General features: G+C 37.7%; 1 protein-coding gene across 1 annotated transcript in view; it reads left to right on the top strand.

The window, feature by feature from the left end:
- Nucleotides 1-23,856, top strand: part of LOC124595100 (sterol regulatory element-binding protein cleavage-activating protein) — a 241,904-nt gene extending 218,048 nt beyond the window's left edge. Inside the window, exons 22-23 of the mRNA XM_047133693.1 lie at nucleotides 14,656-14,718; nucleotides 22,674-23,856. Coding sequence (XP_046989649.1) covers nucleotides 14,656-14,718; nucleotides 22,674-22,853 — 243 coding nt within the window. The 3' untranslated portion in view covers nucleotides 22,854-23,856. The remainder of the gene's footprint in view (nucleotides 1-14,655; nucleotides 14,719-22,673) is intronic.
- Nucleotides 23,857-24,298: the final 442 nt, after the last annotated feature.

Below are 24,298 nucleotides of genomic sequence, written 5' to 3'. Positions count from 1 at the left end.
CCTTACATGTGTAGTGGAAACACTAGCTGTATCACCTCATAAGATGGTGCTTGATATCGGTGATTAGTGTTCTGTTTATAAATTTCCCCTCAACGGTAATGAGGAAAAATGGCAGCCAACATACATGGAAAATTTTGGACCAAAGCTAAGGAGAGAGGTAGATGCAGTTCGGTGTAGAGTGCATGATCTCCATGCATGTTGCACTTCCATACAAAGTGAGACATTTAAATTCTTCCTTTTCTGTGCCATTTTGCGTACTCCGTCAAGAACAGCATGCTCCATGTAATATCTCTTTATATTCTACTAATTATCCCTGTACAATTCTATGAGTGAATTACGTTTCCTACTTGACCATCTATATACTTGCAGAATCGATGAGCGCATAATTACTCTTTGCAATATTCTCTCTGGTGTGTGTTGAAAGGACTTCTAGGATCTTCTCCATGCCGAATTGTAATTTTGCTATCGAGATAACTGGAAGAAAGAAATTGAAAATATATTGTATGCTAATCAAGAGAATATATACTGAGCATTTACATCACAGGTGTGTAATGAATTTCATTATATATGTATTCTCTAATTGGAAATTTGCACGGATGTATCGTTTCGTTGGTAATCAGAAGAGAACTTCCGATGAATTGGAAACGAACCTGCAATTATTAGATCCAAAAGCTCCATTATTTCATCGGATGATTAAACTCTATCGAAGCAAACTTTCCGCCTTGATCTGAGGTTTCCCGAATGACTACGCAACGCAAGAAAACCAAGACATTTTATTTACACAGGATTGCAGATCACTTCGAGTCATCGAGACTGCGGACACGGAGAGTCATCGTCCAATTCTGATTAAACAAGTAAAGCTTAATTATAACTTGCTTGAGCGACTGTGATGACTGTGATATAGCTGCTTATGAATGAGGTCATGAGTAAAATACTAATAACTAACTTTCCTCCTCACCATCAACCAGTATAAACACAATATTAATTAAAATTATATCAACATGCAAAATAATCCTCACTGAATAGCAAAATTTTACATTGTGGCTCTAACAAGATAGAGTTGTATCCTGTATGCCAAATATTAGCTCCAAACACTAAAAAATAACACACTGTTCATAGGCAATGTTCACTACCTTGTGTTCTCTTCCATTCCCTGTAGTATAAACGGTTCTGCCAATACACAAGTGAATGGTAGTGAATTTTCTGCAAATGCTCATTCGCACATGTTCGCTTCCATTTGATCAATTGTAAACCAGGCTTTAGGTTCTTAAAATTGGCATCTGTGAACTACGGATAATTCTGCTACATGCTGCGGCATGTGTGATACGCCGGGTCGTGCGCTAGATGGGCAGGGCTGTACAAACCGATGTTATGAGCTGTTCTACACATGGAAAAAATGTGTAATCCTTTTTCTTACAAAAAACTTTCAGTGCCTCTTAGCAGCTAAAATTTTGGCAATGCATTTCTTTCATTGCCTCCTTACAGTGAAAAAAATTTCAGGATAGGTTTTGACATGTCTTATTGGACCATTTCTTTGTTAGACAGGGAATTTTGTTTAGTGAGCTCTTAGAATTGAACAGACAGTTTTTGTAATTGCATTTGCTGCATACTGTGAAGTTTACCTACAATTATTTGCACTTAGCCATTGAGGGCCTCTTCTTTTTGTTATACAGGGTGGAGCAGAGGAAACGCATGTTTTTTGAACCGCTAGTACACGGCGACGAGAGGGGTATTGACCTTGAATGAATGTTGGCAGACGGCCCATACAATGCAATTTGAGTCGCTATGGAGCTTTGGAACATAGAGCATCATGTGTTCGTTGCCAAGTAGTACTTTAGAAACAATGATTCCATAGTCACAGTGCAACGTCTTTTCCGTCAAAATTTTAGAGTTGGACGTCGAAGTGCAGTGCCTGATTCAAGTACCGCACTCGAATGGGTTGCAGCGTTTAGAAGTACTGGATCTCTGATGGAAAACAAACCACCTGGTCTTCCCCATTAAGTTCATGCTCAGGAAAATGTAAACTAATTGAGATAGGCAATTCTTGCTAGTCCAAAACGATCGGCTAGATGACAGGCTGTAGCGCTGAGTATGTAATGTTGTTCACTTCACCGCATCTTACATGACTATCTTAAGTTTCACCCGTACAAGATAATGATCATCTAGCAGCTTAGTGAAGGGGATTTTGTGAAGCACAGAGAGTTTTGTCACATAATGGACGAAATTTTTACGGAAGATGCAGATGCTAAAGTCTCCATGAGTGATGAATCTACATTTTCATGTAGACAGTTATGTCAGTGGTCAAAATTGTTGGTATTGGGCGCTGGAGAACCCACATGAATTATACCAAAGACCTTTCCACAGTTTAAAAGTAACAGTGTGGTGCTGCATATCAAAGGTGGGGATTGTTGGGCCCTATTTTTTTTTTTTAAGAGGAAGGAACTGCAATTACTGTGACATCAGTGCGCTACATCAAGATGTTAAACAACTTTCTTCATCCAGTACTTCAAAGGCGTCAAGTGAACACGAGAAAAATGTGATTTCAGCAGGACAGTGCCACAGCTCACACAGGGAGAGCATCCATAGAAGTGGTTCGACACATGTCCCCAGGACATGTTATTTCGAGATATGAGATGTTTACTGCTCCCCTCACTCACCCGATTTGTTGATATGCGACTTCTTTTTGTGGGGATATTTAAAATCCAAAGTCTACATGAACAAGCTTCACACAGTCAGTGACCTGAAGAATTCCATTTGTCAGGAAATTGAAGCTGTACCGAATGAAACATTGGAGATAGGCATGCGTAACTTTCGGCAGGATCCAAATTTGTATCCACCAGGAAGGATGTCATCTCCAAGACATTATTTTTCAAACCTAATTAAAGCATGTATATTTCAAAACTGCATTAAAAAATCTATCACTTAATGCTTGTTTTTATTATTTTCATCAAACTGCGACTCAGTCATTCAATAATGAAAAACATGCATTTCCTCTGCTCCACCCTGTATTACAAGCAGTGTTGCAGACTTCAATATTGAATTAGTCACAAAGATGAGCAAACCTTTTAACTCATATGTGTGACTTTGTTACTAATTTGTTGGAGTGTTGTGGAACCTTCGTTATTCTATCCAGTTACCTGGTGGGGCATAGCTGTGTAATAATGACAGGGAGAAATTGTCCTGCCTCGTGATGACTGGGTGTTGTGTGATGTCCTTAGGTTAGTTAGGTTTAAGTAGTTCTAAGTTCTAGGGGACTGATGACCATAGATGTTAAGTCCCATAGTGCTCAGAGCCATTTGAGAAATTGTCTTAGTGGTGTACTGCACCAGAAGCTGTTTCATGAACTCACAAATTCGGTCTACCGTAACAACAGTGGCAACTCCGCCTGCACAGCAGTAGTGATGAGGCCTTTATAAAACTGGTGACGAGGGTTTACGAAATAGTGAATATAGAAATTCCTGCACAGTGGATGTGCTGTTACTTGAGGACCAAAATATTTCTGCAATACCTCTGACCGATTTCCTACAACTGTGAAGTGTCTTTCACTATTCTTAAACACCACCTTCTTGTGTGTGTGGTTTTTCTTTTTCACACATCTCACGCTTGCACTACTGCATTTCCTCATTTACATTCTATCTAACAAAAAGTTCAAATCAAACACAAAACTTGATGCAAAATGGTTTATGTGAAAGTTCTCACTCGTTTGTTATAAACAGAAGACCACTGAAACAGTGTTGTCAACGTGCATATCTTATACTAGAAATTCACTGATGCGAAATATGCAGCATATTGAAAAACTTTTAGTACTTTACACACAAAAATATTGCCCACTGTGTTTGCACTGACTATTTGCATATTAACCAAATAATATTTTGTGTAATTCTCGAAAGTTTTTGGATGGGCATTTTTGAGTAAATAATTTGTAAAAACTCTTAAAAATGCATTAGCAGGAGCAGAGAAGATATTGGTTATAATGGCATCAGTAGTATCTGGTGATATGACAGAAAAGATTCTGTGACTCTCCAAGTTAGGAACAAAAAAAATTTTTCATTGGAAAAATTTAATTAAATCTCCTATTTTCATCTTACATTTGTAAATTAAAGGAAGCCCATAAGGGTGCAGGTGGCGCCTAAATTTCAGTATATAATGTACTCTACCGTTTTAAGAATTATTTGCTAAATATACATTTTTCATATGATCGTACCATGTACAAAAATTAAGATAAAACGAAAGTACATTGTTTCTTAACACTTCTGATATAGAGGTCTAGTATATTTTTTCCCAGAGAAATTCATGAGTTGACATGAACTGTAAGATTTGAGGTGAAATCACCCTTACACAGTCTGCAAACTTAGCTTTCTAACTGGTTTTGAAAATTGTTTATCACTGAATAGTTTACTAATTTTAGTTTTCTGCTCAACGTCATTAACTTCCTGACTTACTTCACTGTCCAATATGTTGAACTCCAGTGGATGTAAAAGGACTGAAATTGACACGTACGTTAAAGGGAGAGAGATGAACTGCCTTGAAATATATTGGCCACGACATCTTGGTAGATGATTGTTGCAGTGTCTGTGTGTTTATGGGTTGCATTTTTTCATATGACTTGTCAAGCCAATGGCAGCACGGCATCTCTTGCCGCAATTATCACAAGTGTATCTGGCTGCTGAGGCAGGAGCAGTGGTAGCATTGTGAAGCTTTTTCTGCCTTAATCTGTCTAACAAGCCTTCATCATGCTTCGACATTCCAGATGATATATCATCATGCCACTCTGGTCTCATGCTAGCCCATGCCTCCCATTTGTTTGTGTCGATTCCAAAGCTCTCCATATCTCGGTTACAGGAGTCCTTGAACCTCAATACAGGACGTCCTACAGGTCTTTTGGCTATAGAGATCTCTCCAAGCATCACCTCATGTGGTAATTTGTCAGGATCCATACAGTGGACATGTCCCAGCCAGCGGAGTTGTCTCTGCTTCAAGATAGCTGAAATACTGTTGCAGTTAGTTTTAGATAGCACTGCTTCGTTGGTCACTCGGTCCTTCCACGTTACTCCGAGGATGGATCTCAGGCACCGCATGTGGAAAGCATTAAGGCGACGTTCTTGTTTGGCATAGGCCTTGAAATAATGGCAGTAAGAAATGTATGTCCATTTGCCCGTGCAGGCCATTTTGCTAATTGCCCTTTCAGCTCATGCCCCATTTCTCCCTTTATTTCAGTTAGTATAATTTCACTTGCTCTTTTAAAATTTTTACTTTGTATGATCACAGCTGCTTCAGTTACCTTCTTAATCTCACTGGTATATCATATTTGTTTGTATTACAGGATATGTTAAAGACAAGATAATTTTGTTCACCCACTCCTTTGAAACAGGACCCCAAAGTTTATTGTTCAGTTTATTATCTCCTAAGAACAATTACTGTAATTTTTATATAATTCATTAGATAATTTTTCACACATTTTATGTAAGGTACATAATCTTACATCACATTTTACTAAGAGTTGTTAGGCGCATTTTCACTGGTGTTTCAGCAGATATCTGCAGTTCTGTTTTCGCAATGTGTAGCTGGAGTCAGCCCTACAATTACTGAGTGAGTGTCCCATTCTTCGTTCAAAGCCCGGTGTTAACAGATAGCACCAGTTTGTTTCCCATTACAAACAAAATTCTTTTTCAAACAGAATTTTTCATGCCCATTCAATAGAGAAATTCTGGATTAGTGTAGTGTGATATTTGTTTTATCAGTATGTGTTAAAAGGGAGAGTAAAAGATGAAGAATACATAGCAGTCCAGTAGTAACTCAGTAGCACTACATGCTTGGTGATGGCAGTCAATGCGAGCCAAGGCAGTGCTGTCGCTACTGGAGCATTGGTTATTCTTCGAGTTGCACTGTCCCTGTTCACACATTCCGATAAAACGAATATCACACTAGAATAATCTGGGACTGCTTTATGAAATGGACATGTAAAATTCCACTTTGAAAATAATTTTGTTTGTAACAGAAAACAGACTATTTCCATCAACAAGGAGCATTGAATGAAAGAACTGATGAACACCATTTGTTGGGGCTGACTCCAAGTACTCAATACAAAAACAAAACTGCAAATACCTACACAAACAGCAGAGAAAATGCACCTGACAACTCTTAGGAGAGACACCCTGTATGTGTGTTTCTCTGTGTGGTCATCTAATGATAGCTTTTGCAAATGTTGTATTGTTACAAAGGCATATTACGTATCATATTTATGTACGAAGGTTTAGTATAAAATATATACAGCTTAGAATTCTTCCAGTGAATACGGACATTTACAGTTTTTAATTTTGTTTTAAATGGATCTCCGGCATATGCTCCTATAATTCCTGTCAATTTTTTTGTACTACATTGAGCTACTGGTATACAGACATGGTCTGTTACTTTTAATTTTGTTCTTTATCTGTAATAAGTTATCTTATTTCTTGTGTTGTGATTATGTGCAGTCTAGCATCTGGGTGTCACCCTGATGACTTATAGAAATGTGACAAATCTATGCATATACAGTGTTGTAGCACCAGTGTTCTGTTCAAGTGCACATCAGCACCACACTCCCATAGCTCTCTCTTATCACTTATAAATGGAGAAAATGGTCCCATAGTACACTGTCTATAGTATTTTATTGTCTGTGATTTTGGATTGTTGGTTAAGCAAATACAGTGCACTGCTTATTTTCCCAGGTACCCAGTTTTCCCACCAAAGATTGCCATCCAAGTGCAGACCAAGGAATTTACAGTCTTAATTATCTGTATACATAATTCAACTAATATCTGCTTTGAACTCTAGTAACTGTGATTTTATGATACTTTTACTCTTAGGCCTTGGTTACTAAAATGGTTATCTCAGATATCACGTGTATTGAAAAATATGTTGTACCCTCCTCAGTGTCACCTTAAAGCACTAGGGTTGGGTCATCAGCATAAATAGATAGGAGTTCAAGAGGTGTGTGCATGACGTTGCAGGTCTTCGGTTTCTGCAGGAGAAAGAAACCTTTGGGAGATGTAAAAATAAGCACACAGTATGCTTTCCTTCATCTAGATGTGTAACGTGTCACAAGACTTCTGCGAACATGACGTCACACTCAGTATCAACAACTGCAGGAACTGCTATCAGATTTCATTAGCATGCAGTGCGGGTCTATCTAAGAAAGGGTAATAGTTCACAAAACTTTGTGCACATGTGATGTCATTTTGACATCACTTACAGTATCAAAGATTTATAAAAACATGTAATTTTCATACGATTTATTGTAAATAAATGTCACACAATGATATATTCATGATTCAATTCTTTATATGGTCTAAGTTACAGCATAGAGCGTAAAGTTGTGAACGTCGTCATGGTGTAATGGTTATGAGTGTAGAAATGTGAAGTGGAAAATTGTTGATTGCTGGTTCCCTCTTGCCACCTCCAATAGTTTTCCCCCTTTCTAAAAGATTATGTTACTTCTATATTAATTTAATTGAAATATGTTCTGTAATATTTGAAGTTATGTATATATAAGAGTGCTCCCTCAACAGTGACTTGTCATTGTCAGTAATTCACAAACTAAGCATGAAACACACAAATGTCATAAAATATTCAAAACATGTTGGTGATCAGGTAAAACAAACTACCACACAGAATAAAAACTATAGAAAAGACTGACACATTTGAAAAAGAATTAAAAGATAACTTAGTCTCCGCCTTCTATAAAGTATAAAAGAAAATTTACAAGCTAATTCTTTTAGGACAGTTCTTTGTCAAACAAGACTATCTTCAGTTGAAGTACATCTTTAATCACAATTATGACATTTTCATCATATTATTACGACAGATTGTGCCAATACCCAAACATTTTGGAGAAATCTTCAAGGCGCTGGTGTTTTGAGACAGCATATATTTGTAGAAAGTATACTGAATGTGTTGCCACTTTAATTCATGTGCTAGAATGGCTATACACTCTTTTTAATCCTTTAACTGCTGTGGACAAGTTAACTTCCCAGCCCCACTGCTCCCCAGGTGCTGAAGATGTATTTAAACTTCTACACCTGGGTTTTCCTGAAGTGCTGTTTGAGTGTTTATATGTCCTGTTCCACTGACCTCTCACTGCTGCAGACAAGTTACTTCTGTATCTCAGTGAATAAAAACATTTTGAGCCATTATCATAACTCGCACAACATATTTGTCTCTTTGCATGCTGTCATTTGCAAAGAAACCTTGTTTTGATATCTTGAACAGTTTATAAAATGTGATGATTGTTGTGACTGTTGTGATTGAAGGACAGAAATGTGCATGTTGCATGCGACGACCCATTTGATATGAAAATCGATAACTCAAGAACTAAATGAGATAATGGTCTGGTTTCAGTTGTAAATAAAATTTCAATGTATTATCTACATTTCATACAGTGCAATGTATGAGCTAAACTCAACCATACCCCTAGTTTACACAAGGTGTTTTTAACTCTACAAACTCTTTAAAATTTTGTGCAGCATTTGGTTAATTTGTTGTGGCACATTAACTATGATGAATAATGAAAAGAAATTCAGTCCTTTATTGAGTGAAGATGTCTAAAAATCAGTTTTTTCTTCACCTAAAACTTTTCTTCAAATTGGGTGATAAGTACTTAACAGTGGCCGCAATACCATCTGTCTTCGGAGGACGCAGTGCTTGGTGAGCAGGGGGTAGCCATAACAAAACGGTGCTCAGGTTGGAATGTAGGGAGTGCACCTGTAGCAGCGAAAGGGTTAATTCCAGAACATCTCCTCCTAAAACTAGTTTTCAGAGTTCCTAAAAACAAACTTACATCGTCAGAACACTTCATGAAAAATGTTGAATATATGCATTAAATGGATTTAGTGCTGGCTGGCTTCTGCTTGTTTTTTGCTTATAAATCAGCAAGTCATCTCACGTGCAGGGTTTTTCAGTATCGGGTTTAGTTCTGGCAAATTCATTAATGTCTTCCTTATCCACAGCCCAGTCTATATGAATGTAGAGCTTTACACATTATAAACAACATAATTTCAATTTTAATGTACCCTGCAATAAAGAAAAAGTGTAACTTCCCATTTTCTTTAATCGAGACGAATGTTGTTGTTTTTAACATAATGTTCACTTCATGTGTTGTGAAGAATATACGATCATTAAAGCCAATAGACACCTCTTTCTGTGACATCATCATTATTAATTCTTGTGAGGTGAGTGTTACCCCATGTAGATAGCTATAGACTTGGTGTAAAAATTCTGTGGCAACTGTTCTTTTAAACTGTTCTTTTAAAAATCCATGTTGGGTTTCTGCGAAAAATGCACTAGCTGTGCCAACTGCAAGGATTCAAAAATCTTTCTAAAAGTAAGAATTGAAGATATTGGTCTGTAATGTCACACTTCATCGTTTGATCCTGTTTTATATTGGTCTGAGAATGCTCCTTTTCAGTGCAGTAGGAAACATACCTTCTTTGTTGTTACAACTGTTGAGATATTAATTGGTTCAACCACAACATTTGCACAATTTTTTAATTGTTATGCTGGAAAGACCATCCAAACCACTTCAGTGTTTGTTTCTTAGCTGTAGAATTTTTTTTCTTTCAAAATCAAAGCCCTTATCTGTCATGTAGCAGTGTATTGGGGTTTTGAGTGGATCTGTATCCCGAATTATGGTACCAGTTGGGGAGGTAAAATGTTTATTAAAAATGTTACAAACACGCTTTTGGCCAAACACGCTTTTGGTCTTGACCTTCATTTCTGATATTTATTGCTGTCCTTCTGTGTTCATACACGCTTCACGGTATTTAATAATAAGGTTCCAGCAGGCATACCTTACATTTGCTGACTGTGCTATTGGCCTGTTGTGGACTTGTCTTCTAAACTTTTTAGGAGTTCTAATTTGAAAATTTTGTTTGTACTGGTGTATTTTTCTTTGAAAATGTGCCACCTAGGTGATTTGTATAGTATATAGAGGTCATGGATATACTAACCTTGATTGATCTAGTTGGTAGTTTTAATTTAGCTCTTTTTTCCCCCTCACTGATTGAGTATTGTTTGTGTTTTAGTTGGACAACAAGAATTAAAATGTCTTAACAGAATTGAATAGAATTAATCCCATTTCTTATTTTGATCTATCTAACTGGTAGACACTGTCCCAATTCTCTGTAGCTAGCATATTTTGAAATGGTTTATGTTCATACTGGTTAGGCTTTGTTTCTGCTGAATTATTTTTGCAATTTCTGGTGGATCCACATTAAAGTAATCAATTTTCTGGCAATGATGATCAGAGAAGTGGAGTTCTGTGTTTCTGAACATAATAATATCTAATTACTCCCGTAGTCTCTCCTACCAGAGGTTAAATTTGTTATCATGTTTACAAGATTATAGGAATTTAGTAAATCTGATGATTTTACATGACTTTGTATCAATATTTAAATTGACCGTTATTGTGAAGTTACTGGGTGCAAGCTGACCAATTATCTTATTGAGGCTGTTGAAAAAATGATCCAACTCTCCATTTGGTGATCGATAGACACCCACCTCTTTGTGTTTCATTGTGCTGTTCATGAAGTCTTCATAATGCATCACAGTTCCAGTTAATTCAAGTGCCATAGTCTGCAACATTGTTTGAGAAACAAGTTTTCAACTTCAGTATTTTGACTGACATAAAGAGCTACCCCATCCCCTTTCTGGTGCTGGCTACAGTAACATCTTACCAGGGAATAGCCATTTTATTTCATCCTGCTTTAAGCCATGTTCTGTTATTGTCAGAACATCTCGATTATATTCATCCATGAAAACCTGTAACAAGTGCAGTTTATTTCTGAAGGGAACCCAAAAGGTGAAAAATGTGAGAAATATGAAATTTTTGTTTTTTGTATGTTAAAATTTTACTGAGTTTCTGATTAATTTGCTTGAAGAATAATGCATCTACCTTAACTCTAATTACTCTAATATAAATAAATAAATAAATAAATAAAAAGGGTCTGCAGTGTTCCTCTTGGGCATTTGCTGACCCATTTGACAAGTTGTTTTTGTTTGTTTGTTGGAGAAAGATTTTTACATATTTTGAACTTCCCTCTATTTTCCTCAGTGATAGGGATTGTATGCAGAGGATGGCAGCTCTGGAAGAAAATGAGACAGTTGTACATCAAAGTTTGTTGTTGTGTGGTTTTCGAACGCAGTCTTGAGTGCGTTGTTCTGAAGCGTGTTGAATAGGTAGACAGAGTGGGTGCATTCTTCTTTGAATATCACTTCTTTTAGCAAAAATGGCGCGAGTGAGTAATAGAACATTTAAAAAGTGGGAAGACAAAGGGAAGAACGTTTCTGCAAATGTACAGGTTAGGTCTGAAGCAGATAGTGAGGCATTTTCCTCCCAGTGCAATACATCCAAGAGGAAACTAAATACTGGTGAAGACAGCTACAATAAAATGTCTCAGGCAATGTAAATGAAATATTTGACGTAAGTGTACTGTCAGATATTTTTAAAAATTATATCAGACGTAAGAATTGTAATCAGGAAGGTCTTGAGTTTCAAATCAAGCAACATGTTGGCCTTGTATGGGCGGGGGGGGGGGGGGGGACCTATCATGTGATATGTGTGATTACAAAGTAATATTTTTTAATTATCACTCTGTGCAGAGTGAGTCAGGAAAGTTATTTAAATTTAATTTGAGACTGGTTTATGCCCTTCGCTCTATTGGAAAAGGTGCAACTGCAGGACAAATGATGTGAAGTCTTATGAACTTATAAAAGCCTCCCACAAAATTTAGTGTTTACAATAAAACATTAGGGTCTGTGGTGGAAGCTATGCACCAAGCAGTTTGAAGCCTTTAATGTAAATGACAGTGTCAACAAAAGGGACCTTACAGTAGGCTTAGACATTTCCTGGCAAAAGAGAGGGCATCAGTCACTCACTGGTGTGTTAACAGTGATTGGTGTAATTTGTGCGATTGGTGTAATTTTATCAAAATTTTGCAGATGCCCTGACGGAATGAAAAACAAACATTCTGAAAACTGTCAACCTAATTATTGTGGAAGCAGTGGTGGTGTTTTATTTTAATGTTAGTTTTTTTGTATTCCTCTGTTCACATGAGCCTGATACATTTAGTTATATCTATGTGGTAATGTTGTAACAGTAGTATTAAGTTATTTATTACATTCTAAGAGCTTCTTTAGTTCTGCTGCACTTTGCTTCATTTTTTTGCAAAATCATTTGCACCCACTATGCACACCACATAATCGTTTTTTGTCAACATTTTCTTGTAGATTGACACCAGTATTTTTTGTTGATGCTCGTGGCTTAACAATAGCCATTGTGTAGAATTTCCTTGTTCTTTGAAAAGTCTTGTCATGTTTTTTTCCGTGGCTGTCCATAAAAATACTTCCATATTTGTGGTGTTGTATATTTTTGTTGACAGTGTCTTTCACATTAGTTCCAATGTTATATGCAGTTTCTCATCGCCATTGTTTTTCCTAAACCTGAATTTAGAGCATGATTCACAATTCGGCCAACGCAGTTGGTTTGAATGTCAAATTTTACTTATCAGTATTAGTTCAATCCCTTATCTCGCATAAAGAAAGTGAAATTTGTTTTTAACTGCCTGTGGTTTGATGTTTTCACACTATGATATTTTACCCCACATATTTGAGTTTAGGCAGAAAAGAAGTGGACTTTTGGTAGCCAAATAGCTCATTTATTTTTGAGATTTTGACATATCACTATTCATTGTACTATTGATTAATCAAGGCTACAAATAAACTCATTTAACTTCATAATTTCGTTCCTACAATTTGCATACACTTTACTTTTACCCCATTATTTTTGTTTTTTGAAGAAGCACTACACATTTGAACACACAATTCTGCCGTCTTTGCCAAGATGTTGACGCACTGGTTAAAAATCGTTGATCCTACAGAAATTTCACTGCCACATACATTTATCTTTGTGCCTGATGATGGTTTAACAGGCCAAAAACCAGTTTGTAAAATAAACAATAAATATTTATAATATTACACTAGTGTTGTGCATGTTCATTCGTATTGCAAAGGTCCCAGGTTCAATTTCCGGTCTGGCACACGTTTTTAATCTGCCAGGAAGTTTCATTTCAGTATCTTATTTACAAGTTCAAAGATGAATAACAGTAACAGGATGAATGCTGCTTCAAGGCAGATACTGTATGTGACTGAACAATTATACTGTATAAAATTAATGCTATCAGCTTTTGTAAGACATGAAACACAACCCATTTTTTAAAATAATAACAAAAAAGAACTATTATATCACAAATGAATCCTTGTCACTTTTATCACTTGTGAATGGCTTCCATTGTTGTTTGCACGATCAGCTATCAGGAAATTAGTCTTGTACAGGAGTGAAACATAAATAATACACGGTTCAGAAAAGTGGTGAATTATCTTTGAAATATGGTGCTGCAGGAGAATGCTGAATACTAGATGTGTAGATTGAATAACTAATGAAGAGATACTGAATTGAATTGGGGAGCAAAGAAATGTTTGGCACAACTTGACTAAAAGAATGTATCTCTGTGCTGCACTTCCTAGCCTGCTTGCTTACATTGTACAGAGGCAAGTGAAATTAATTATCCGTCTTCAGATACAGAAATTCACCCTACTTTTCGGGTTGCTATCTTAAATTCCATCTCAGTGATCGTCAAGTGATATAAGGCATTGTCTACAAACAGTATGAGAATGTACTCACATTATTCAATTAGACAGCACACACTTTTCTATGATGCCCATCATTTACCTGCATGAAGAAGAGTAGTCATCACCTTTTCCAAACGTGTCAAGCAAGATGCCAGTTGCTGTATTATCTGTACACTCATTATTCATAACATGGCACTAATTTACCATTATTTTGGTAACCAAGCAGTATTCCTAAAAATTTTATGTGGTGTTTGAAATCGTCTCTCATTACCATACTGCAGTATTACTTCTCCATTGTGATTGTACTTCCATTGTTGATACTTGATAATACATGCACTAAGTTTTTCACTATTGTTTTGCTGCCTTTGAAATGCTGTACTACTTTAAGAGAAGTCTTTGGGTTGTCGAGGGCTAAGATTTCCCCTTTCTTGAATAATAAGGATACGTATGTCACCAAATTGTTTCTCCCTGTAAACTTTCAATATTTATAATGTGCGTGTCTGCTTATATCTCCTATTTATTATTGTATGTGGATGTGATAAAAAAGTTACCCCTTTTTGGTTTGAAAAATTTTCAAACATTGTCGCATCATTTATTTCTGTTCTCTAATGGCAGTTGTCTGTCCACATTCTTTTCTGTTTAGTTAGCACAGGCCCATTGAGATACATATACTATGTGCATTGTATAATTTTTTTCATGACATTCATTCTGTTGTATGTTGGTTGTTCTTACTTTTAATCAATTTATGGTATTCAAAAATTCTGAGAACTAATTTTTGACTTTCTCGTGTGATATTCATTGCATCTACACATAACTGAATTGCAAATTTCGATGTATTGAGAATGATATGAATCTGCCAATTGCTCCCACCTCCCTTTTTATCCCCACCAGACCAGTGGGTGAGATCTTAAACAAAGGTACATCAGTTTCTTAATTACTGTTTTTTGTGTGTGTTTAAACCCCATTAATTCTTTTCTTTATCCCTTGTTTCAGAGCAACTCCTATTGTCCAAGTATTGTTATGCTTACTCATAACTTGCTTGTCACAAGCAAACAGGTGAGTGTGATGCTGGTGATAACAGTAAAATAACAGCATTATTATTGTATCTCATAAGTAGACAAAATGTGCTTGTTAGTTGTTTACCTTTTAAAGTTATCTAATCTACCTATGCAGTTAAGGAGGCTCACATTCAACACTGCAACTCATAGAATTCCAGTTTTGGTTTTCCTTATGATGACATCCTCCTGAGTAGCCCATGCATGGAGATCCGAAGAGAGGACTTTGTATGCATGGTGTACACACTCTGGGACATCTGGGAAAACCCGGGAATTTTTTCATCTGGGAGAAAACTGGGAATTTTTTAGAACTCTAGGAATTTTTCATTGTTTTAGTCTTCAGTTAAATTTTTGTAATTTTGCTGGTAAGAACTGATAAACAGCAAACTGTGTCAAAGGCTTTAGGACGAAGACTATGGGATACTTAATAACAATAAACTGCTGCCAACGCGCGTGACGTCACAACCGTTTACATTAAGTCCATTTGAGCAGTTGCCCGCTGGCTCACGCACATGCACAGTTAAATTACTTATGGGCAGCACCTTCTCCCGCTTCCAGCTACTTGAAGTGTGGCTGTTAGCTGTATCAGCAGTAGCAACAAGCAGCCAGATGCTATCCAGAAAAATTTTTCTTGCCCGCTCAAGCTGCCAGATTCACGCATGCGCATAGTGTCCGAGTTGTAGTGGGGTGGGGCTAAGTCTCCACATAAGCAGTGTTTATGTTTACTGAAATTTCTGTTTCCTCTTTGTTTACACTTCTCATGTCAGATGAAAACAAAATGGATTTCTGTGGTTGGGAGCTATCAAGTGAATTAAAATACATTCACATAACTATAGAAGACTGACATATGTTGTTAGTTTCAGTTTTCTGATTTTATTTTATTTCCACGTTTTTGGCAGTCGGTCGCCTAGCAGAAAATGAAGTTATTTTTGTTGGTTTGCTACATAAATGTGACTTTTATCAATCTTTTCCCCTGAGGCAGTCAATTTATTTGAAACAAAGTGTTCATTCCACACTATTGGCTAGTTTCAACTGTTCACTGAATTCCAAGTGCAAATTTTCATCTTCTGGCATGTGTGGCATTATGCCATAATGTAGATACAAACATAAGATAATACAGTCTACTCCAAGAAAATTTGCATCCTGAAAACCATAGTGTAAAGCTTAATATCAGGTTGGGGCCCACTTCATTGTGAATCTGAACACATGAATGTGCACTTTGAGCCAATACATTTTAGTATGGCTTACAAAATTCCAATGCTCTTGTAGTATCCCATTTCTTTTATGACATCATGTAACATCTCTTTATACTATATGTGTATGAACATATGGGCTTCCTATGTCATCGTAGCTACTCTCGCACAGTAATGCCTGTTTTCTGTTGCCTGGTGAAACATTGTTGTGATGCCTCATGTAAGGAGGAGAAATGCGTACCTTCACGTTTCCGACTTTGATAAAGATCGGATTGTAGCCTATCGCGATTGCAGTTTATCGTATCACGACATTGCTGCTCGCGTTGACCCGACATCCAATAACTGTTAGCAAAATATGCATTCGTTGGGTTCAGGAGGGTAATACGGAACGCCGTGCTGGATACCAATGGCCTCTTATCACTAGCCGTCGAGATGACAGGCATCTTATCCGCATGGCTGTAACGGATCGTGCAGCCACGTCTCGATCCCTGAGTCAACAGATGGGGATGTTTGCAAGACAACAACAATGTGTACGAACAGTTTGACAATGTTTGCAGCAGCATGGACTATCAGATCGGAGACCATGGCTGAGGTTCCCCTTGACGCTGTATCACAGTCAGGAGCGCCTGCGATGGTGTACTCGACGACGAACCTGGGTGCACAAATGGTAAAACGTCATTTTTTCGGATGAATCCAGGTTCTGTTTACAGCATCATGATGGTCGCATCGCGGTGAACGCACATTGGAAGCGTGTATTCGTCATCGCCAACTGGCGTATTACCCGATGCGATGGTGTGGTTACCCGTCTAGGTCACCTCTTGTTCGCATTGACGGCACTTTGAACAGTGGACGTTACATTTCAGATGTGTTACAACCCATGGGTCTACCCTTCATTCGATCCCTGCGAAACCATACATTTCAGCAGGATAATGCATGACCGCATGTGTCAGATCCTGTATGGGCCTTTCTGGATACAGACTGCTGCCCTGGCCAGCACATTCTCCAGATCTCTCACCAATTGAAAACATCTGGTCAATGGTGGCCGAGCAACTGGCTCGTCACAATACGCCAGTCACTACTCTTGATGAACTGTGGTATTGTTTTGAAGCTGCTTGGGCACCTGTACACGCCATCCAAGCTCTGTTTGACTCAGTGCCCAGGCGTATCAAGGCCGTTATTACGGCCAGAGTTGGTTGTTCTGGGTACTGATTTCTCAGGATCTATACACCCAAACTGCGTGAATATGTAATCACATGTCAGTTCTAGTATAATATATTTGTCCAATGAATACCCGTTTATCATCTGCATTTATTCTTGGTGTAGCAATTTTAATGGCCAGTAGTGTATTTCCGAACTGGACAATACTAGATAGTGGCACCCCCCTCCCTCGAGCATTTGAGATAGGACTCCAAAAATTTTTTGAAAAAGAAAAAGAAAATCAACTTTTCAAAAATTTGTTGATTTTGCAACACACATTTTTCTAAAGAGTCTGATATATAAAACATACATATTCGTGGACATGTAAGACATATTATTTGGTCGCAAGTGTGCCGAAGTGCAGTGCCCTGCCTCTTCATGCAGCATCACTATGTTTCGCTCTATGGAATTCAAATGTGTATATTTTGTAATGGATGCCATCAAACTATATTCAGGGCAGCGGAAATTAAAGAAAACTCGCAATTAATACTGGATGGAATTAGTTGTAACCAGGAGAACAGGAACTCTTCAGGAAATTTGCACACTTTATTGCCAATTAGTTAATAACTTGCTGCTTTGTGTGGCATAAAATTAAATATAGGATACTAAAAACCCAGTAAAGATAAAAGACAAGCAAGACAGTACACGTTTCTTCAATCCTCAGATCATAGCATATTTTCTCTCTAGTATTGCTACAACTTTACATGGTGTCCTTTCTTTCTGCAAAAGAATCCATTACCTTATCAAAGTTTGTCAAACTTTTTGCTATATGAAAAATCTAAATGTTATTGTCTAAAACTGAAAAAGCTGTTAATACAAATAGTACCCAAGATTGGTATGATTTCTCAATCTGATTAAGTATATTTTGTCACTGTCTGCTAGATGAAACGATATAGGCCCGTCTAATATTGTAGCAATTGTAACACATACCAAACAAACAAGACTGTTTTGGCACACAAGCAATAAGCTTTAGGGCAGGAAATAGTTTCACATTTTATTCATACGCTCCAGCATTTCAAGCATGAGTTCGAAAAGTAGTAGTACAAAATTTTGATATAAATTTGGAATCATCATATTCTTCCATACTTTGTGCGATGCCCCCATTTCTTCTCCTTCCTCATTCTAACAATCAGTCTTGTCATCACTACTTCTGTAATTGTTCCTGACAGTGTCAAAACTTATTCTTTGGTTAACTTCATTAATCCTTCCACAATCTCCGGTCTAGTTACCCACATTTATTCTCCAGTTAGGCGTTATTATGTGTTCGTGCAACATGTTTTCCGCTCTGCTCCCACAATAGAACTTAAGCACCGGGGACTCTCCAACTGGCCCTTACTGGTGTAGCGATCTGGCCAAAAATTTTCTGCCAGAATATAATTTTCTTGGATATACTGAGAAGGAAGTACATAATCTTTCTTACTTGTTATTCCTTTTAGTCATTTATTTCCATTCGGGTGGTCTGAATCTATGGATTTCACTAGTAATTATAACAAAGTGGATCATTCGCAAACCCAGTCAGCCACATAAACAAACTGCAATTGTCATTCACCTGTTTGGCTTTATTCCACTCAGCTCATGTAGCCCCATCCCTTTTATCTGCAGGAAAATGTATTTCTAGATGCGACCTGGATTTCCCTGGCAGTGACATCACGTACACTATGCCTGCATTCAAAAATCTGTCTATGATTCATTCAGATGTCAACTTTGAATGAGGGACTTTGTAGTCTGGTCCCTTCAACCCCCACAAACCAACCATCAACTTAGAATGTGTTCAAAAATGTTCAAAAACCAACAGGGATGCATTTCAAAATCATATGAATAATCAATAGGCCAACGTATGCTGAATTTTCCCTCAAGAATATGAATTTAGTCCCTCTCAAGAATATGAATTTGAACCCCCCTCCCATCCAATAGATCCTGGCCTGCTGCGCATGATTGAATCTGGCAGCTTGGATGCGCCAGTAAAATTTTTCCGGGAAGCATCTGGCTGTTTACACAGCTTACAGCCACACTTCTGTTGTCAGAAGCGGGAGAAGGTACTACTCAAATGGGACTCAACTGCGCATGCGCCCACTCACAACTACTCGGATGAATATAATGTCGACAGTTGTGACGTCACGCTCATCGGAGGCAATTTGTTGTTATGAAGCATTGTATAGTCTTCCTGATGCCTTTGACACATTTTGCTGTTGGCAGGCGCTTGTATGAGCACTGTCATTGTATGTGTTGCATTTCCTTTGCAACTTTAGTTTTATTTTCATTTTTTTTTTCTCTTGTTTATGTTTTATTGCTGCAGTATTATTCTGTAGTAGCGGAATACAGTAATATCCTTTGTTAGAGTATCGGTTCTTATCAGCCTAAATTACAAAAATTAACTTAAAAGTAAAACAATGAAAAATTCCCAGTATTCTAAAAAATTCTGAGTTTTCTCCTGGATGTAAAAGCTCCCAAGTTTTTCTCGGATCTCTTGGTTGTCCCTGTTTGTTTAACTGCCTTGAAAGCAGAGATCATACTGTCCGAACACAAAATGGTTGAGTTGTCTTTGCTCTTCAAGCCATTGAGTGCAGCCGTTAATGGTTCCTGCAATTTGGCTGTGTGTTGTGTATGTCAGTGGTAAAAAATTAAGGATGCTGTTCCAGGTGTTTAGTCATGGGAGCCATAAGACAGCCTCAACTTTCGTGGGTAACAGTAGTGAACCTGACATTTAGATTTCACAGCCCAGAAAATTGGCCCCTTTATGACCAAAAATGCACTTAGTGGTGTTCAAGACTTTGCTGTAATCGTTGAAACATCTCAGTCACATGCTGTTAATGCCATCCAGGTATGCAAAGCGATATGGGAGTCTTTGTAATACAGTCTATAAACGTTTGCCATGTTTGTGCTGCGTTACAAAGGCCAAACATCGTAAAATGATTAGCAAATAGGCCAAATGGAGTAATTATGGCTGTCTGCATTATGTCTTCCTTGGCTATAGGAATCTAAGTGTAAGCCTTCCCCCAGTCTAGGGCACTGAACAAGGTCACACCACTCAGCACATAGTTACAAACTTGTTACAAGGTAATGATCTGGCATGGTTCTAGTGTTGCCTCCATGCAGCACACTTCTTAGGTACCAAATGAAATTGAGTGACCAAGGAGTACTCGACTGTTGCATAAAACTATGCAGCGTACTACGGAATTCTGCTTTTGCTATGGCCAGATGGTCTGGGTATTCAAGGTATGGGTGGACTGTTTGTAGTTTTAATGTATGTACAGTGACATACCTCTTTCAGTGCTCCAGATGGTTGTGCCATGGCAGGAACTTTGGCAGTAAGTCTGCACGAGTTTAGCTGTGTGTGTAGCTACATTCCTTCACAAACCTGTTTGAAAGCCAGTGACACTGCCCAAGAGTCATGTTTGCCATGCCTGCTAACAGCTGGTAATGTGTCAGGAAATCTCCTCCTATTATGGGTCCCAACATATTGGTGATAATGAAATCCCATGCTTGCTCATGTCACAGTCCAGGTCGAGCTTGATGCAACGTGTCTTAAGTCATTATTGTTGAATTATTGTCACTGTTAAGTAGGTGTTCTGACTTATTTAGGCAATCGCTCGATGCGCCAGAGCCTGACTACCACTGGTGTTTGGGTCTGCACATGGCGATGTACATTTATGTGCCAGGTCCCCAAATTTTCTGTGATACCAGCAGATAAGAGGTTGGCCAGTAACAGAGTTTGAGGAAGTAGTAGACAAGTGGTTCCTTTAGTGCCTCCGGTAGCTGTTTCTGTCCTTGCTGTGGTCCTGATGTGTCAACATCTCGCCAATTTGCTTTGTCAACAAATCGAACTTTTCAGCCAGAACATCATAATCCGCACATGAAACCATTGGTGGCTACAAGCTGTTACATGACACAGTCACTGCACTCATCAGTATAGGTGTTATTGTGTCAAATATCATGTCCACTGATTGAGCCACTTCATCCAAGGTCCTGTCAGTTGCAATGCAATAATGGCTTTCACTTGAGGTGATGGACAGCTGCATCTCAAGGTACATAGTAGACTATCAGGCACTGTACTCTTCAGTTGCCTCAAGTATTGTGATGGCCTCCTATCACTGATGTCCTCATGTGAACCTTGCCAAATATGTTTCTCTCGTTGGGTGACACCCTATGGATCAGTTTTTCATAAGCATCTGTCACAGATGGGTCTGTGATAACAACTTTTACTTGTGAGGCAAATTTGTAGTGTAGGTGGCGTATCACGATTACAAATGTGTAGTACAAATCTGCATAGAAAGGGCTGGCCTCCACTTCTGTGAACCACTGCACTGGATTGTATGGCTAGTAGGATAGAAAGCGCTTGGCGAACTGAGAGAGCGAAGGTACAATCCATCAGTGATTTGGCCGTGTTAAATCTTTTTCTTCCAATGTATAAAGCAGCGAAACAATGTCAGGGTCACCAGTTCTGGAACATCTAGAAGATTACCCTCCCAATAAATATTTGGGCGTGTTCTTGAAATTTAGCTGAAGTACACAACATAAATTCCGACATCAGAGGAAGGAAAGAACTGTATTTAATGCACAAGGAAGGACAAAATTAGTCTTGTATGGAAATTAGTATTTATTAGCAACTGAAAAGTTAACAGCAGTATGCAAACTGTCCCAAAAAACTAGAAAGAATTGGTCTGTAAGAACAACAGTCACAGAAAGTCATATTAATTAAGGAGCACTAAGCCAGTGAAAACACAACGCCTCTGGTGGGCGATGCACAGACTCCTTGACACTTGGTGTGTGTACATCAGCTGACAGCAACTAGTAATTTTACAAGTTCACAAATTGCAGCACCTAAACTTTTCCCACTAATTAAGGCGTTAGAAGCATAGCCCTGACCAAAAAGTGATTCTGGTAGCTGGAGGGAGTGGTTTTGTTCATCTTGCCTTTTGCGCTCTTGTGACGGTGTTTCCATAGAAACTTTCATTCCCTAAAACATATTTCTTTAATTCGAACCAAGGAGTCATATACCAGTTTTCATAGATTTTGGTTTAAAAATATTTTAATATTACAAAATATTTTCACACACACACACACACACACACACTCACACACACACACAACCGAAAACTGAAATACCAATATCCATAGTTCTGGCTTCAAACTTCCCCTTAATAGCAACATAGTTTCAAAAAACCTTCCATCCCATTTTTCAACTCCTCAGGGGCGTAATTTTGAAAAATTGCTTCATAAACGATGCCTATAGTGTAGGATCAACACCCGCTCCAGAAATCAAGTTTCTATTGACTGGAGTATGATCATTCAGTGAATCAGTCAGGACATTCCCTTTTGTAAATATAGATTGTTGATTCGTACAGTTTCCTTTTCTTTGTTTTGGTTGTACATTTTATTTATTTCTTTTGCTGTGTTGTCTATTGCCCTAGAAACTCATCAACTTGTTTTAAGACTTCATTTTTAATTTATAATTTTTTTTCTATATTTTGGTTATACTTTTAGTTTTATTATAATGAAAAATAAATATTTCTCCTAATACAATGTTTATATATAAAGTTAATTAGTAATTATGTGTGTGTTGTAGGATTCCTTGATTGTGTGGGATGTTCGGACAGGTGAACCAGTTCGTGTGGTACGCTTGAGTGGTGGTGGTGCTCTTGTGAAACAGTTAGTGTTGTTGGCCCCAGGTGATTCAGTAGCGTGTGACTGTGGAAGCCAAGTCCGAGTGGTGCGGTTCCCTCTCGCGTGTGATAAGACTGATTAAATCGTGAGGTCTGCCACATAACTTTAACTTTAAAAAAATTGTAAACTATAGGCAGCTGGAAGTGTATTACAGGAAAATTGTCATCTGCACCCACTAAGTTGCTCCAGAACATTCTGAGTGGAAAAGCAAGATTTCAGAAGACACAAAGGGTGAAACTGATTTTTCCCAGTGTGTGTTAACCTCTGACACATTCATGACAGAATTATGCTTGTCGCGCAGCTGATATCACGTATACATGTTTAGGATGGGAATGTTTTGTGTTGTGATCAAGTTAGTCTTTTGTTTTTATTGTAATTTGGAAGTGTGTTTCTTAAATCTATTTATAATTGTGTGAAGAAGTTGTTTGAGTGAGTATGTTTATATCAGCACATTTTCCATATTCATTTGCAGTTAGCTAAAATCAGGGCACATGATTATATGTTTAGAATATTATAGGATAAGGTTAAGCGACGTGTTTCTGTTGGTTAAAGCATCAGCAATGATGATTTGAAAGTTGTTGATTCAAGTCAAGATTGGCATTAACATATTCCCCAGTGTCAAATACGGCATTCTCTTTTGACAAAGCTTTGTTTGTTCACTCATGCCATTTCACTGTGTGGTTTTGATGGCATGCAAATTTTTAGGTCACCATAACTTGGAGGATATGAATTAAAATATATGAACACTACGGAATTTCATCTCACGTCAGGCACACTTTATCATTGTGTTGTTCGTTAAACCTTTGGTTGCATGACTTCTACTTAACTATGTTCCTAAGATAATGTAGGAAACTTTATTATTGCAGTACAAAAGTTGAAACCTGTGGTTCTCTTTAGAGCATCTTTTCTGAAAGAATTTTGCGTTGAAATGTGAAGAATCTTGTATCCCACTCTCCTCCCATCATTCATCTGTTCATTTCTACAGAAACCTCAGTTTACTAACTTTATTTTATTGTTACTTCCAGATTAAATTGGCCATGCCATATATTTTGTTCATATAATTGCTTCTCTCTGCCTTTTTCTTTATCATACACTAGACTGAACATGAGGCACTTGCCCATGATTTGATTCTCTTCTGATCACATGTTAGATATTGCTGCTTCCCTATTTTAATAGTTTTACTGTTTGTGTAAGTCATCAATGCCAAAGTGTATCACTATTTGAGAATCCACTGTCTGCAGTTACCAGAAAGTGAATATACGTACAAGCTGTTGCTGGATTTTGACCAGTTATCACTATCCTTATTTTGCATTATATCCTGTATAATATTTTGTAGTGTATCTTTCTTTAGTGCAGTGTTAATTAATGCTGATGTTCTGAAGTACACCCATTCCACACCTTACCATAGCATTTCATTTTGTCTGTCTCCATTCATGCATTATTGAGAGAGAGAGAGAGAGAGAGAGAGAGAGAGAGAGAGAGAGAATTTCTTAACTAATGACTTCATTTTTAACATTCTGCAAGTAG

The sequence above is a fragment of the Schistocerca americana genome, chromosome 2 (assembly GCF_021461395.2).
Source record: "Schistocerca americana isolate TAMUIC-IGC-003095 chromosome 2, iqSchAmer2.1, whole genome shotgun sequence".
Lineage (NCBI taxonomy): Eukaryota > Metazoa > Arthropoda > Insecta > Orthoptera > Acrididae > Schistocerca > Schistocerca americana.
This window is presented reverse-complemented; position numbering and strand designations above follow the sequence as displayed.